Raw genomic sequence first — 17134 nt, forward strand, 5'->3', positions numbered from 1 at the left:
TGAGACATTTAACAAGTACCAAGACGTTAATGAGTAACCAGGAAGGACCTCCTCGAGGGGCTGCTCGCATTAACGCTTACAGAGCGACAAAAATGCCAAGGCACTGCGTTCAAAATCAAAACATACATTCAAACCGAGGAAAAGAGCGCTGGTTGCTTAGGCCTACGAATGCTCTTATAAAAACACCGAGGGACTTTTTCCCCTTCGTTAACTTGTTAATTTAATTCTGGTAAGCTCCTACATACATTTAAAGCTGTTAGATTCAGGCGTGAAGACGGACACACACCCAAGGTAAAAGGTAGTCAGATAAAATAAATTTTTACTAAGTTCCATTGCAACATGACGAAAACCTCAATTTTTTACTAAGTTCCATTGCAACATGACGAAAACCTCAATTTTTTACTAAGTTCCATTGCAACATGACGAAAACCTAAATTTTTTACTAAGTCCCATTGCAACATGACGAAAACCTACCTTACCATCACCGCATAAATCTTACGACATAAGTGATTCTCGTCACGAAAACTTCGATAGAGGATATGTCGCTAATGACGCAGTTACAAAACGTCGCAGTGTCGCGTAGACTGAATACGACTGGACACTTACGATCTAACAATGCATTCAATGTAAAACGTGGCGACTAATGCAGAAATGCTTCCCGCAGCTATTCATTGTGAGGCTTCAATTTACATATTTTTTAAGTATTTTGTACCTCGAGTAAATTATGTAAAAAGATAGCTGCCGAAGTTTGAAGGACAGCAAGGTTGGCGTTAGTATAGTATTAAGACATCAACAATATTCTATCTGTCATGATGTTTTGTTGAACATGTATTACCTATTCCATAGAGAGTACATTAATATGATAGTAGAGCTGGTAATACAAAAATGACAGTTACTGTCACTAGGCTACAGTATATAGGGAAGTTACCGACAATATATTCTATCATGATGTTTGTCCCTATGTATATGTAAATTCCCTGTTTATTTAAATAATAAAAATACAGATCCCGAGGCAAGAATGAACTCGCTACTGCTAAAGCCATCATTACATAAAGAACAGCTTCGCTCGAACAATTGAAATTCGCCTACGGGCGCGCATTTCACGTTCATGCGACAAAGCCTTGAGCTGCATTAATGACCTAAAAGAAAAAAAGAGAGAAAAAGACCGTGTTCTTTCAATTGTGATGACAATGCAAGAGCTAAAACAAAAGCCCAATATCTCGAATTAGAGAAAGAAAGAAAGAAAGAGAGAAAGAAAAAAGAAGAAAATCTTCGATCTCATTTCCGTGAATAATAATGAGCCCACTTGAACCTGCAGATTCTCAGTTCGAGAGCAACCTTTGTAATCGCAAAAAGAGACCGATTCTGAGTGCCAATATAGTCTCTCTTTTGCAATCGCTCGCTCTCTCTCTCTCTCTCTCTCTCTCTCTCTCTCTCTCTCTCTCTCTCTCTCTCTCTCTCTCTCTCTCGTGATCTCTAAAAGGGAATGTAAATCTAAGCGCAATCTGTTGGAGACACTTTAATAAACCAATTAATATTAAAACTAGTAGATTAACTGAACTGTTCCAACCATTACCAATAAACAGATTAGCTAATTAATTGTTCCACCTCTGCACGATAAGAAATTATCTCAACAAGTCACGTCCCTAATCACTGATATGATAGTAAAAATATTTATTATATCCTTTTTAAAGCATATAATGGCATAAAAAGGTATATAGCATTACTCTCAACTTGAATAGCGATCCGCAACAGTCGACTGAAAACCAGCATTCCGTATTCCGGACTTCTAATTTGACTTAAACCGCCCAAAATATTCTTCTTCTTCGTTTAACGTGCTTTTTTCCCATTTTTCATATGGGGTAAGCATGCTGCCTTCTTTTGAAGGGCTTTGATTTGGCGTTGGGGTAGGCCATAGCCTCGATCGGCTGCCCTGCCTGACATCGCTTAGACCCCGGTAGCACATGTGTATATGTATCGTGCCAAATCCCCAGCTCCCTTTCTCCCAGCAGCGAAGAGACGTGAGTGGTTAGGCCGACAGTTCGAGACGTGTAAGGCGTCTGAACCGCCCAAAATATTATCATGCCTAAAGGTTGGAGAGGTTAATTTCCCTGCCTTGGGGGGCAAAATAAAATTTACCAAACTTCGCAGCAAACTTATCAATCTGATGCAAGCGACAATAGATCACAGCGGGGCTTGAAAGACAAACAAGTAACCACGCTTAATATTTTTCAACACCTGTTCCGTAGTTATAATGAATACAAGAAGAGTTGCCTCAATAGCTGCGGTGGCGGTGAACAGGTGCTGGCTATATTTGTATCATCCCAGACACGGGGTAAAGCAAAATTAAAACGCGATATCTTTACATAAAATTAACCACAATTTTTTTTATTTTAAATTTTACAGACTTCTTGTATGCACTGGGGGTTTAAAAGAAAATCCCAAAGATAATACTGTACAGAATTTGAAACATAGCCCTATGGAACGGTAGACAGAGTCTGAAATGAAAGCGAACCAGCCTAATCTTTTCTTGCTCTTACCCATCCCTTGTACTACACATATCTACTATATCAATTTAATGGATACAGAATAATAACTGAGCACCTTCACTCTGCAGTACTCCGATATGGTTAGAGTGGCTAAATATTCACAGCACTTCAGGGTAAAGCCCTTTCTCCTCCATTTTGTGTTACGCACGATTCTGGACAATATACTAAAGGCACTGGGTTTTATCCGTCCGTCCAAATGGACTCTGCATCTAAAAATACGAAAGCGAATTCCGTTGACAAAGCAAAAAAGCAGAAAGGGTGGTTTTACATGATAAATGTCTCACCATCTAATGTTGCTTCCACTGTTTGCTGTATCGCAATGACGTCAAACGGGCAGCAACCAAGAGGAGAGGAATATAACGCTTAAAGACACAATGCTACGAGGAATATAACGCTTAAAGACACTTAAAGTCACAATGCTAAAATCTATCAAAGCTCCATAAAAAACAAAAAACAAAAACAAAAACTAAAAAAGCTAGACACAGGGCACAGACGCAACTACTGAAATCCCGGGAGCAAGCGATGTGGGCTTAGTGTAGCAATGCGGATTAACAAACAAATTCAAAATGTAATTCCAGTGCCTCCGAACTTCACGTAGTGCGCCCTACGACGACAGGCACGGCAAAGGAAAGTCGGATGCTTGCTAGTTCAGCAAGTCTGCAGGCATAGAAGGCGCCAAATACGTTAAACTTACAACAAAATCTAATCTCCTCACAACAGCGATAGAGATAAAGGGGTAGCCCAGTCGCGTACTTCATCTCGCATTTCTGCCAATCTCGTTCCAACTACTAATGCATGCAATTGCATACAACTTACATCGCTGGACATGCACCAGCGTGTCCTCAAACAACGTTACGATCCAGGAAAGAGAGAGAGAGGGAGGGGGGTGTTATAGGAATATAAGGCCGTTCCCCTCCCCCCCATCCTTTCAAACAGCGACGCGGAGGAAGGACCCTCACTAACAAACAAACACCTGGAATAAAGGCAGCCGGGAGACACCATCAAAAGCTTGAGCTGGTGACTAGACCACTCAACGCTTTAAAAGCCACACAAAACTCTCGCCACTGCCTTTTTTCTCCCCCCACAAACATTCTCAACATTTTAAGTCTAATCTTTATTGTGGCTTCAGTAATACTTTGTTTGCTGTCTTGATTTTTTTTTTTTTCACGCAAAGGTAGGTGGCTGCCTGGATGCTCGCTCGCAACTCTCTCTCTCTCTCTCTAGGAAGTGTAAAAACATAAAAGACAAAATATGCTATATACATATATATATATATATATATATATATATATATATATATATATATATATATATATATATATATATATATATATATTAACGCTGTTTCCTCTAATTGGAGTGACTCGAAAAAACAATCCAACGTTTAATACCACATTCATATTTTAACTGCTTAATCGTGGAAGAAGCCGGTGCAGAAAACTTCCACGACATTCGCTGCTTTTGTAACTAGGCTATCTTGCAGGCAACCTCGTGCTTCTTGGCTATTGTGTGTTTGTGTATGTGTGTGTGTGTATATATATATATATATATATATATATATATATATATATATATATATATATATATATATACATATACATACATACTGAACGCACACATATATATGAAGTATAAATTATAATATATGGTACAAACTCTGCATACATCCCACAACACGATATTTATAAACTGTCAAGACAAATTACAATTACCATGACATAAATGGACATTGTTTAATGGTTACAAGCTATCACAGAAAAGGGATTTCGAGTCAGTATGAAAGTCTAATAAAAATTCAGTCCAAACCCCAAGCAGTAGATGCAGCGATTGAACAAAAAAAAAAAAAAAAAAAAAAAGAGGAAACGGAAAAATCAGGAAAAACTATTTGTCACTCTCACCTTCGGGAGCTGTCTTTCCTTTCCCCCTGTCATTCTTGATTTCCAATTTCTACGATAATCCCGCTCCGTGGCCTAAAGCACCCTCGGCCCCCTTGTCCACTTTATGCTACAAACAGTCATTCTATTTCAATCCTCTGGAAGACCAAATCGATCAGATCTATAAGAAGAATCGTACTTAACATTCTGCTCAATTTTGGAGTGAAAAATTTGAAAGACGCCCGAAATATTTCCGTGAAATAACAACTCTTTAGCATGAATTTTTGTCACAATTTCAATAAGATTAAATCTAATGAAAATAGTAGTCTTGCTGATATACAGTATATATACAGTATATATATATATATATATATATATATATATATATATATATATATATATATATATAATTATAAATATGTAATATACATATATCTATATATATAAATTATATATAGCCTATATATATATTATATAAATATATATATATCTATATATATAAATTATATATATACATATATATACTGCACAGTATATACTGTATATATATATATATATATATATATATATATATATATATATATATATATATATATATATATATATATATATATATATATATATAGTATGTACTTTTTAAATAATTTCCACGTCCGTGCTGAAGACACTCCAGTCGAGATTGCTGTTACACTACAAAAATTCCTATATTTTCTAGTGATGCGCGCAGGCTACTTAAGCCTCTCAAAGCGCAACATTTTTAGAAGTACTATAGCCAAAGCACAGGAAATTACAGAGCTTAAGTTCTCCATATAGTACAATGATACGATGCTAACGGTCATGTGTCATTTTATAAAATAAGTAGAGTAACCTGAAATGACTCAAAAGCACGCCTACTGTAATAATGAAACATTTATTCGCTTCTTATGTCTCATATAATTCTTTTGTGGCAATGTTTACCGATGATATCAACTATTCTCGTTAGGACAGTAATATAATGGAGAACAGAACAGAATACAGAATTTAGGCAAAAGCCCAAGCACTGTGACCTATGAGGTCATCCAGCGCCGAAACGGAAACTGACCGTGGAAAGGTGTAGCAGGGGGAAAAACCTCGCAGTTGCACTTTGAATCAATTGTTAGGAGAGGGTGGAAAGTAAGATGGAAGAAAGAGAGTATGAACGGAGGTACAGTAAATGGAATAAAGAAAGGGGCTGCAGCTAGGGGTCGAAGGGACGCTGCAAAGAACCTTTATTAATGCCTACAATGCACCGCATGACGTGCACTGACGGCACTAACCCCTTTACGGAGGTCGTTTGTACAGGATATTAGATGTTAAGATATTCGAGAATGGAAATATTAAATGTGCGAACATCAATAATTAAAATTTTGTTTTTATTTTTATTTATTTATTTGTTTTTATTCATTTTTATTTATTTAGTTATTTTTTATTTATTTTCATTTATTTTTTTATTTAAACATTCTCGATATCAGGCCAAACAGGTTTAACCTATGCCGAAAAGAGTGACAAATATAGTGTTTGTTATGTATTCCTTTTTATACGCAAGTTTCAGTCCTTATTTCCTGGAAGCTGATGTAATACTTCAGACAGATACCCATCTAACCAATACTGTCCATGATTTTGCCTCAGGTACAAAGCGAAGACACTCCCCGCAGATGTAACATGGACATAAATTTAACTTTTCTTTACGTGACAATATATGTACTTTTCCGATTAAGAGACCTCTCGGAGTTTGTTTTCATATTATATGAAATCACTGAATAGTCTTGAAACCCTCTTAGTATCTGAATATAATTCTTTTTTTTTTTATTAAATGACCCAGTATTTATACAAAGGAGAAGCAACTCCTCTTGAAATGCCGCACCATGGCTGCTGCCCGCTTCCTCTCTCCGACATCGATGCAAATGTACCTGGGATACGATTCAGGCTATTTCCTTAATATAGGTTGTTCGTGATCCTGTCGAAGAGAGTGGATATTGCGAATTGAATTCTTTTCTCTCCTCTAATACACCGAGAGAGGAATACAAATCATTTATCAGTAAACGATCCAAGTCTTCAAAAACATATATATTGTATTCCCAAGAGAAAAACAAATCGGACTGTACCAATACAATAGGATTTCAATGCTAGTCAGCCCGAACGAAAAAATGCTGGAGGGGTTAAACACCTAAGAGGTTGAGATATGCGGTTGAATTTAAAGAATTTTTCGAATGCCGTCGAATATTCTCCCTTTAAACCTCATTTACATTCTGGAAGGGAAAAAATATTTTATGGAGGTGAGGCCAGTTCAATATGGCGAGTAAGAAAAAGTGGTAGCGGAAAGCATAAATTCATAAACGAAGTGGACGCCATAAGAAAAACATATTCATATCAGTAAGACGAATTTCACTGAGCAACTGATATCACTTATCATACTACGGTACCAAGTGTTATACTTACACGGAACATTACACTAGCGGACATACGTCGGCTTAATAATGCTGAAAGATATTCAAAATATCTTTTTAAATAATCAATAGTGTATATTTTTCAGACATTTGAGGCAAGATTTCGTTAGAGCCCAATGCATTCCCTTGGAGCCTAAGGTTATTCATGTATGTATGTACGTATGTATGCACACACGCTAGCCCTTTGTTGGCCGAGTTGGTTGAGCTTCAGACCGTCATTCGATGGGCCGGAGTTCGATTCCCGCCGCCGGCTGATGAAGAGTTAGAGGAATTTGTTTCTGGTGATAGAAATTCATTTCTCGCTATAATGTGGTTCGGATTCCACAATAAGTTGTAGGTCCTGTTGCTTAGTAACCAGTTGGTTCTAGCCACGTAAAAATAAGTCTAATCCTTCAGGGCCAGCCCTCAGGAGAGCTGTTAATCAGCTCAGTGGTCTGGTAAAACTAAGCTATACTTACTTTTATGCACACATGTTACATATACTGTATATATATATATATATATATATATATATATATATATATATATATATATATATATATATATATGAGAGAGAGAGAGAGAGAGAGAGAGAGAGAGAGAGAGAGAGAGAGAGAGAGAGAGAGAGAGAGAGAGAGAGAGATCGCTGAAAGGAATGGGAAAAAAGAAAATACATAAAATCAAGTCAGGCAACATCCTACAATTCTGAATAATGTCGAAAGAGTAACGAGATGTAAACATACGGTAGCTTACTCATAAAAAGAAAAATTAAAAAAACCAAAGAGGCTTAAAATACATGTCATTAGGAGGGATGAACATGATAAAAATAAAAATTCCTACATCATAAAAATCATAGTCACCACTGACGAATTGTGACAGCAAAGGTTATTAAACTTAATGTGAGATTAAAACGGAATTGGTGAAGGAAAAGACCCTTGAATTTTATAAGGACAATAAGAACGTCTTCGGGGTCTTGAAGTTGGAATTTTATTTACTAGGGAAAACACCTTTGTTTGGTCATTAAGTGTTTTGTAAGTGCTGGTTATCATCATACCAAAAGGGCACTGTTTATATGTGTGACTTACATGCACTCATTAATATTATATATAATATATATACTGTATATGTATATGTATGTGTATATATATATATATATATATATATATATATATATATATATATATATATATATATATATATATATATATATATATATATAATGAAATTTCTTTCTATAATGTAATAGCGCTCTTTGTATTTATAAAAAAAAAGTAAAAAAGAAATAACGCAGAATAAAACATAATTGGCTAATATCACTATTTCAACCCGTTAAACACATATTTTTCGATTTTTGATACACACACACAATGTGTGTGTGTGTGTGTGTATATATATATATATATATATATATATATATATATATATATATATATATATATATATATATATATATATATATATATATATATATATATATATATATTTATAGTAGCCCTACAAGCCATATGATAACGTAATATGGTTAACCCTGTCTTCTTCTTCTTCTTTAACGTGCTTTTTTCCCATTTTTGTATGGGGTAGCACGATGCCTTCTTTGAAGGACTTTTTTTTATTTGGCTTTGGGGTAGACCGTATGCATTTAAATTTACAAGAAGCTTTACTGCACTGTTTTTATACTGGACTATGGTCCTGCTCTCATACGGAGAGATGGGCAAATATGAGGCGTCACACTCATCAAACCTGTTTTTTTTTTTGGGGGGGGGGTTCAAAATGAACTTTTTCTTCAAACTGCATATCATATAGTATTTCACAATTATGAATGCAAACCTATACTTTATTACACTGCAGTACTGCTGCAAGCAATGCAGAATGCGCCCAAGCACTGAGTTACAATTCCTGAAATATTTTGCTCCATTTCACAATAACTCAATGGGGAGAGGAATAAGAGATTTTGAGGGGGAATATAATTTTTCGATGGACCACTACTGCGTTTTTGCCAGCAATGACCTTCGTCTATTACTTTTTTATTCTTTTTCAACAATATTTTCTCTATAATTACTTATTCTTCACATTCATTTTATTTTCATTCTCTTTCAGTGATTTTATTCCCTTTTTATTGTATGAAGCTATCTTCACTTGCATTGCAAAACATTCTCTTCACAATCTGAAGGATTGAGTTATTTTGTGACCGTTCATTATTACATTACTTCGGGGTTTCACTGCGCTTCATCTTCAAGGGAAATAACAGAACTCCATGTAGGCTTGAAGAGAACTTAAAGAACAACAAACTAATTATTACAGTTAACCGTCATTTACCGACTAATCAAGCCGCAAGTCTGTTACAACAACAGATTCACATTTGACATAATTAGACTGCGCACATTTTCTCAAAATATAATTTGATTATATTTTTATTTATGAAAATTTGGCCCCATAGCCAAGCATTGGGGAACTTTCAGCCATTTAGCGCTTAAGGCATCGAAAAGAGGGAGCTGGAGTGGTTGGACAGCAAGATGGGTGAAGGGAAGTAGTAACGGAGGTGAGTACTCAAAACAAAGCGAATATCTGAGAGTGCATTATCCTAAAGCTTTTCCATTTTGCTAAAATATGAACATAAAGCAGCAGTGTTTGCCGTCATGCCATGGCTTCAAAGAAAGGTGCTGTTCTTAGCTGCCAATTTATTTATTAATTTTTTTCTAATAACTGATCTCTTTTTTCTGTATTTCCTACTTCCTTCTGTTACTTATTTCAAATGAACACCATATTCTTGGCTTTAATTTAAGTCATTGGAGTGCCAGTATTGTCTCACAAGAACAGGTTTCATTGAATAATAATGGTACACACACTAAGACGAGAAAATAATGATATACTTTCGACATAAGATGTGTTGTCGCATATTCATCGAAAAAAAAGCTCTTACCGAATTAAAAAATACCCATCAAATCCTCTCCTGTTGATACACATGTAGGCCTAGTTAATACGTCAAGAGGTTCTCCAATCGTATTTGTTAATTCTAACAAAGCTATATTCACCTTTCATGATAATAATCTTTCCCTGTAGACACTAAACCAGCTTCCATACCATTCAACAACAACAACAAAAATAAATTTTAAACGTTGAATTTTACGGATTAAATATAAGCCAAGTAATGGTATATTTCTCAAACATTAAATGACAAACATTTCCTCTATGTTAAAACTATAAGCAGTGCCAGTCCTTTCCCTGACATATCTTGTGATTAACACAGGACGATATCTCGACAGAGATTCAAACTGACATGAAAAACCTTTCAACCGTTCGGCGCTTTAGACAGTGAAAAGAGGTTGGAATGGATGGACAGAAAAATTTCGGAATGGAAGTGGAATAGAGGTAAAGTAAAAGGCTAAACAGAGGGAACAGCTAGGGGCGAAGGGACGCCGCACCCCATTTCAAGCAATGATACAGCTGCCGTGAAGAGCACGTGAAGCAATAACATATGGAGTTTATTAAACTGAAAAACACAGCTAACCATTTTACTGACCAAATTTCAGAACATTGACAGTCAGCAACATCACAAACATTCTCATACAATTCCAGACTTCATAATTAGTCAAAAAAGTTTTACAATTTTACTGAAAATATTAGTTATAGTTGAATAAAAAAAATCACATCCTGCAAGCTCAAAAGTAACTGTCTACGCAAGATTTCCCAACTAAAAAATTAGTCCAAAGTAAAAGTTTGTCCTTTGGACTTAAGTATAACGATAAAAAATATCTCCAAGACAGTATGTCATATTGTTACTTTATATAACAGATTCAAATTATATATAAACATATATATATATAATATATATATATACATATATATATATATATATATATATATATATATATATATATATATATATATATATATATATATATATATATATATATATATATATATATATATATATATATATATATATATATGGAATAGAAACACACACACACTCAAAAGAGTACACACAGGTATTTCGTGGAGCAAGTAACTAATCTATTTTAACACTTGTTCTAAATTCATTCCAGAAATTGACCATCGCTAGAGCATACGTCGACGATTGGATTACCAATGGAGGAAGTGGTCTCGCGTCTCGGAAAAAAAAAGACCCAACACCACCCTCCTAGCAGACACACAACTCATACCCAATAACAACATACGACAAATTTTAGGCCTAAACGCTGTCCTGATGCCATTACGGACGGCCACAAAAATCAGATCTTTGGAAAAAAAAAAAAAAAAAAAAAAGGGGGAAAATAAGGCAGAAATAAGGCAGGGAAATTCAATTTTCTACAAGTTTCCCCAACGCAATTTACAATTTTTCATCGTTGCAGCCGACATATTTTTTTTGAGATGTAGAACCTAACGAAAAATTTACTGGGTAAATTTTGATGACAAATAAGGATAAATTCAAGTAATTAATTCACACGTTTATTCACTTATATATATTATATAATATATATATATATATATATATATATATATATATATATATATATATATATATATATATATACTCTACATAGTTTTCTTCGTGGCTAGGTCATTACCGCTACCTTGTTCTGGGACCCGCGATCGAGTCTCGGCCGGGCAACAGGATAACTCCATTTATTCCTTAATTTGGATCTAGGCTTGGCAGTGACAAGCGTTTCTAAAATGGGAAGAAATCGAAAAGTTAAGAGAGCATTAGAAGAAACTTCATACGTATCTGGTGAAAAGTGACCAGTAGTTTATAAGCATAGCCTATATATATATATATATATATATGTGTGTGTGTGTGTGTGTGTGTGTGTTGAAACTTGCTAGAAGATATCCTACATACATTGAGACGTTCAAAAGAACTGGCTATTAAACCAAGCAGCAATTCAAGCAACCTGTTACACTTCCTAACCAGCTGGACTCTGACTAGGCTATATAGGCTAGGCTAAGTAAAAATGCAAAAGCAGACGGAAAGAATACATGGATGTTTTAGACATCTTCTTAAAGTGTTAAAATCAAAAGCTATCGGATATCAACTGATATCCTTTGAAACTAGTCGGAGTGCATACACTTATAGGAATGTTCTACCATACACCGAGAAAATAACTTCATTCGTTTAACCTAACGATAAAACATCTAAATTAAGTTTACTTCCGCAATTATTTTACCACCATTGTATGAGATCTATCAATGCTAACACTTTATGTTAAATATGGAGTAACAGTACTTGTACAAGAAAAACTTAATACATCACCGCGCATTAATTACAATTTATGATTATCGTTCCTACATACAAAATTTCATATAAATTCAAAGAAAGTTAGGCAGTTTTATCGTAGTTTCTTTACAAACATGCCTATTGATTCAGACAGGCTTAACCAGTATTCTGAATACAGTGTCGCCATGAGCTACAATGACCAAAGTTTGTAAGGATACCTTCACGCATTTCAATAAAATACAAAAGATTAAACTTTTATTGAACGTAATCGACGTGAAATTAAAGGTTCGGGCCAAAAAATTCACTAACACAGTCAACTACAGAAAAGCTGGGAAATATTATGGGAGCTTTATTTACATATATACCTACAATTACACGAAATGACATCAATATTTTTCGTAAAATGATGGCTTGGATTCCAGTAACAATGCTGTCAAAAGAATAAATACATAAATAAATCAGCAATAATAACATCCAGCCACTTGAATACGACATAAGCATAAACATCATTTCCGTACCACCATTCATGTGGTTCTTGCGAATTGCTTTCAAGAAACTTAATATTTTATTTTAATTACTTCAAGTTCCAGAGCATAGCTCCCGTTTTAGCAGATTTTATAAACACCACCAATACTGAAGACGGTGCGTTCACCGTAGCCTAGTGTGAATGTGCCATGGCTACCTGCTCTTTACAAGCGTCGAATCAATGTATAGAGAATCTTCCTACAAAAAGAAAATCACCTTATCATCAAAATAAATAGAAGAATAACTTTATCAAATGGAACATGTAAAAAATAAAGTTTTTTAGGCACCCTAAAAAAATAGTTAACTTCTAATCTGAGAACACGCCAATCAGTGACGTCCCTCAGTCAGTTTGGGTAACTAATCGCCGAAGATCTTGATTTTAGCACAAAAAGAAAAAAAACCTACATAAAAAATCTGGCATCGTGCACTTGGTATAGCCTACCTATATCATAAAGCGACTCTACTTGTATTTATTTACTTTATTTCTTGATTTCACCAAAAATTCTGGTATAAACGCAAACCAGTCCAAAGCACATGGGCCTATAGAATAGACACACTTATATTTTTCACCCTCTTCTTCCTGTCGATTACTGTATAATTAGAGAGGAAAATAAATTTACGGAAGCTTACGATAATGATCTCAAATTTTCTCGAGGTAAAATGTTATTCCAAAGGGTTCACGAACGATGAAACTAGGATATCATCTAAACATATAGAAAATACTCTTATAAGAATAATTATGCCTTAATTTACAATAAAGATTAAAAATTTCACAAAATAATACTACTTTATGTTTTAAATTAACATCAAATGAAAACTTTTACATTACGAATTTGCACAACCTACAAAGTTTTAACTATTAAACAATACTAATACACATATACATAATACATACATACATATATGTGTATATCTATATACACAATATATATACATACATTATATATATATATATATATATATATATATATATATATATATATATATATATATATATATATATATATATATAATGCAACAGTAACACTGTTCAAACAAGTAAATATGAACGGACACAATTAACCTAAATAAGAAAAGGGAACACCATAGCCCAGCTTTCAACACAGAGAATAGGCCTAAGGGCATAACAAAATTATTGGGCTTAGCCTAATTCATTACTCACCTGGAGAGCAGATAACTATAGGCCTAAACACGTTAATCAAGCTTGACAGCTAAGGGCAACGTCAGACATATCTTATTTAACAAACCACAACCGTAGTACTGCGGCGTCGTAAAAACAAGGGCACGACGATGGAAGGTGCCTTGAAATGTTAATAATGCGTATATAAAAAACACTGCGATGATGTTAACGTATGTATTGCAAAGTTTCGCTTACATATGAAATAATGCTACATTCCCTCGGATGTGGCAGCAGCATCAGTCCATGGTACCAGCCAACATCCGACCAGCCAACTTCAAACATGAAATGCGAAATCGTACATCATTTCTTAATTTGTAGATTTCATCCGCGTTTATAAAATACTTTTTGAAACATTCACCCGTATATGCAAAATACTTCTTTGAAATAGGCCGCAAAAGTTTTTGATCTCTTAGTATATGCAAAGATGCATCAATGCATTTATGAAAAAAAGGGATAGAATACTTAATTTTACCATAATACATCAAAAAGTAGTCCACGAATATATATATATTCAATAACCATTAACCGACAATACCTAATATTTTATTCTTTAAGTAGTAATGGTTCGATTTATGATACTGCATACCAATACAACAACGTGCATTCTTTACCCTTGTGATTCTGAAGTGATGTGTACATGTCTTAGGTAACAAAACGCAACAGTAGCAGAACCAATCACATGAACCTACCTTTGGATGCAAGATGATATATGATCTAATGTAATCTTAATAAATATAATTACCTTACCTCTTAATTTTTCTCTAATTTATTATAATTATTGGAATTAGAATTTGGTGTGGTTGATAAAAAAAAAAAAAACTTGAAAACCTTCTCTTGGTAGAATGGTGCTTTTTACCTTTGTGATGTCTGAAGTGATGTGTACAGCAAGGAACCTCCACATAACCATTGTTACCGGGGAACTGGTCGTCTGTTAGCACAGCACAAGGTAACAGGCTCATACAAAATAAATGTAATAATATCATTCCACTGAATGTCCAATGGACACTTCTTCCACCCCCTCCCCCACCCCCATACTTCAAAAACTGGTCAAAACTCAACCAAGCCATAGCCGTCGTGGTCACGTTCTGGTAGTCTTAAAAGCTATAATCTTTCTTCATAAAGTTTGATCACAAAATAAAAAAATAAAACCAAGGATGAACGAAACAAAAATCAAACTTATTTCCTTGGCTAGCTTCAGTCCATGATGATGCTGTAGTAGGAGTTTGAAAAGAGATAAAACTTCCTATGAGGCTTGATCAAGAACTCTGGAACGCCGACGACGACGTCACAACACAACACTGGTCACAAAATTTCCGGTTAACAGGAAAAAATCCCGATACTATTCATTTAGACATTCATAAAAACCAAGACCAAAACGTGCGGGATTTGTTAAGGACACCCATTCCTTTAAAAAACGCTAAGATGCCGAGATTTCATAGTGAACAAGCGCCCCCGTGCAAGAGCGAGAGCGTACAATGACACTCTGACCACTGCCAAGTAAACACTGAACTCGTGTTTGTGTGGCAGTTCACGAGATCGTCACTAGTTGGCGCTCTTTTCGCCTCTCGAACTCAGAGGTTGCCAATTACTCAGAGAACGGAAGTTGCCATTTCACCTTAGTTGAAGTTCGAACTTTGTTGCCGTAGTAGTACGGCGTCGTAAAAAAAGGAAAAACGATGGAAATTGCCTTGAAATTTCAATACCGTGTACATCAAAACTCCACAATGAATTTAATGTATGTACAGCAAAGTTTCTCTTATATATAAAATACTACTGCATTCCCTCGGATATGATAGCAGCCTCATGCCCATCAACTTCCGACTAGCCAACTTCAAACATCAAATGCAAAATCGTACAACATTTCTTAACTTGTCGATTTCATCCGTATATATAAAACACTTTTTGAAACATTCATCCTTATATGTAAAATACTTCTTTGAAACATGTTGCAAAAGTTTTGGATCTCTTAGCATATGCAAAGACGCAGGCACTGATTTCGTAATAATGTATCAATACATTTTTGAAAAAGAGAATCAAAACTTCAATTGCACCAATACATCAAGCAGTATTCCACGAATATATATCCAATGAATATTAACCGACCAGTACTTAATATTTTAATCTTTGAACCAAAGCAAGCTGATCATTTGTCATTTGCGAAAAAGTAAGACAGAAACGAAGAGGCAGAGATAAATAAAATAAAAGGAACCCTTGCATATCCACCCAAACACACACACACACGTGCAAATAAACAAACTAATAATTCAATATTATTACACATGCCACATAACAAGTGTGTGAGTGACAGTCTGTTCTACAAGTGTGTGAGTGACAGTCTTTTCTACAAAAATATGGTATGGTATTTAAAAGTTTTTTTTTTCTTTTCTTTTCTTTAGCAGCATGAGTGAAACTGCTTTATTTATTTCAAAACCAAAATAAACCTATCGCAGGGATCATGGAACCCGAATCTATTGCATAAGATGTTCTTGGAATAAAATGTGAGTATGATCAACGTTCATTATCCTCTCGACTTGGCCCTGACTTGATGACCTCAAATCCCCTAATCAACTGTCGTTTGGAAACCCCCTCCAACATTTATTCAAGTTTTTTTTTTTTTTCAAAATACTTTTCGAGCTATCAGTGCATGATGACTAATGGGTACGCTAAACGTAAAATCATGCTTTCATGTTTCATATATCTTATCTATTTGGGCATCGTTTTCTTCATTTGCACCACAGTTACTTAGGAGATTCTCTCTCTCTTTTTCTCAGTTCTCTTTCTCTCTCTCTCTCTCTCTCTCTCTCTCTCTCTCATCATATATATATGTGTGTGTGTGTGATCAGTGTATATGTATGTATGTATGTATGTATGTATAAGGTATGTGTGTATATATATATATATATATATATATATATATATATATATATATATATATATATATATATATATATATATATATATATATATATATATATATATTCCAGAATCATAAATGCATTAAACATCTCATAAAATCATCGAATACCATATCTGCATTATATAACAGTATTTGAAAATATAAATAATTCATAAGATATAAAAACTTCATCAATGTATTTATTTAATTATTTATTTATATTCTTTTTTGTGAAGCATAATAACCAGGGTACGATTTGCACTAGAGAAAATTACTCCTATAATGAATAAATAAGCAGAATCTAAAAAAAAATTGCATAATGCATAATTTTTTTTTGTATAACCTCGAAGAGAAATGTGAGATTAGGTTTCGCTCTAATTAAAATTAATGCAGTTCAAAGACTGCCAGTTTGATTATGTATATTGCAATGATTTTTTTTTTCAATTCTACT

At 34.4% G+C, this 17134-nt stretch overlaps 1 protein-coding gene across 1 annotated transcript in view; it reads right to left on the reverse strand.

Annotated features, from left to right (window-relative positions):
* Sema2a (Semaphorin 2a) overlaps nt 1-15331 on the reverse strand; it is a 620242-nt gene extending 604911 nt beyond the window's left edge. The window contains exon 1 of the mRNA XM_067112223.1: nt 14644-15331. Within this exon, the coding sequence (XP_066968324.1) occupies nt 14644-14854 (211 nt within the window). The 5' untranslated portion in view covers nt 14855-15331. The remainder of the gene's footprint in view (nt 1-14643) is intronic.
* Nucleotides 15332-17134: the final 1803 nt, after the last annotated feature.

Source organism: Macrobrachium rosenbergii, chromosome 12 (assembly GCF_040412425.1).
Source record: "Macrobrachium rosenbergii isolate ZJJX-2024 chromosome 12, ASM4041242v1, whole genome shotgun sequence".
Lineage (NCBI taxonomy): Eukaryota > Metazoa > Arthropoda > Malacostraca > Decapoda > Palaemonidae > Macrobrachium > Macrobrachium rosenbergii.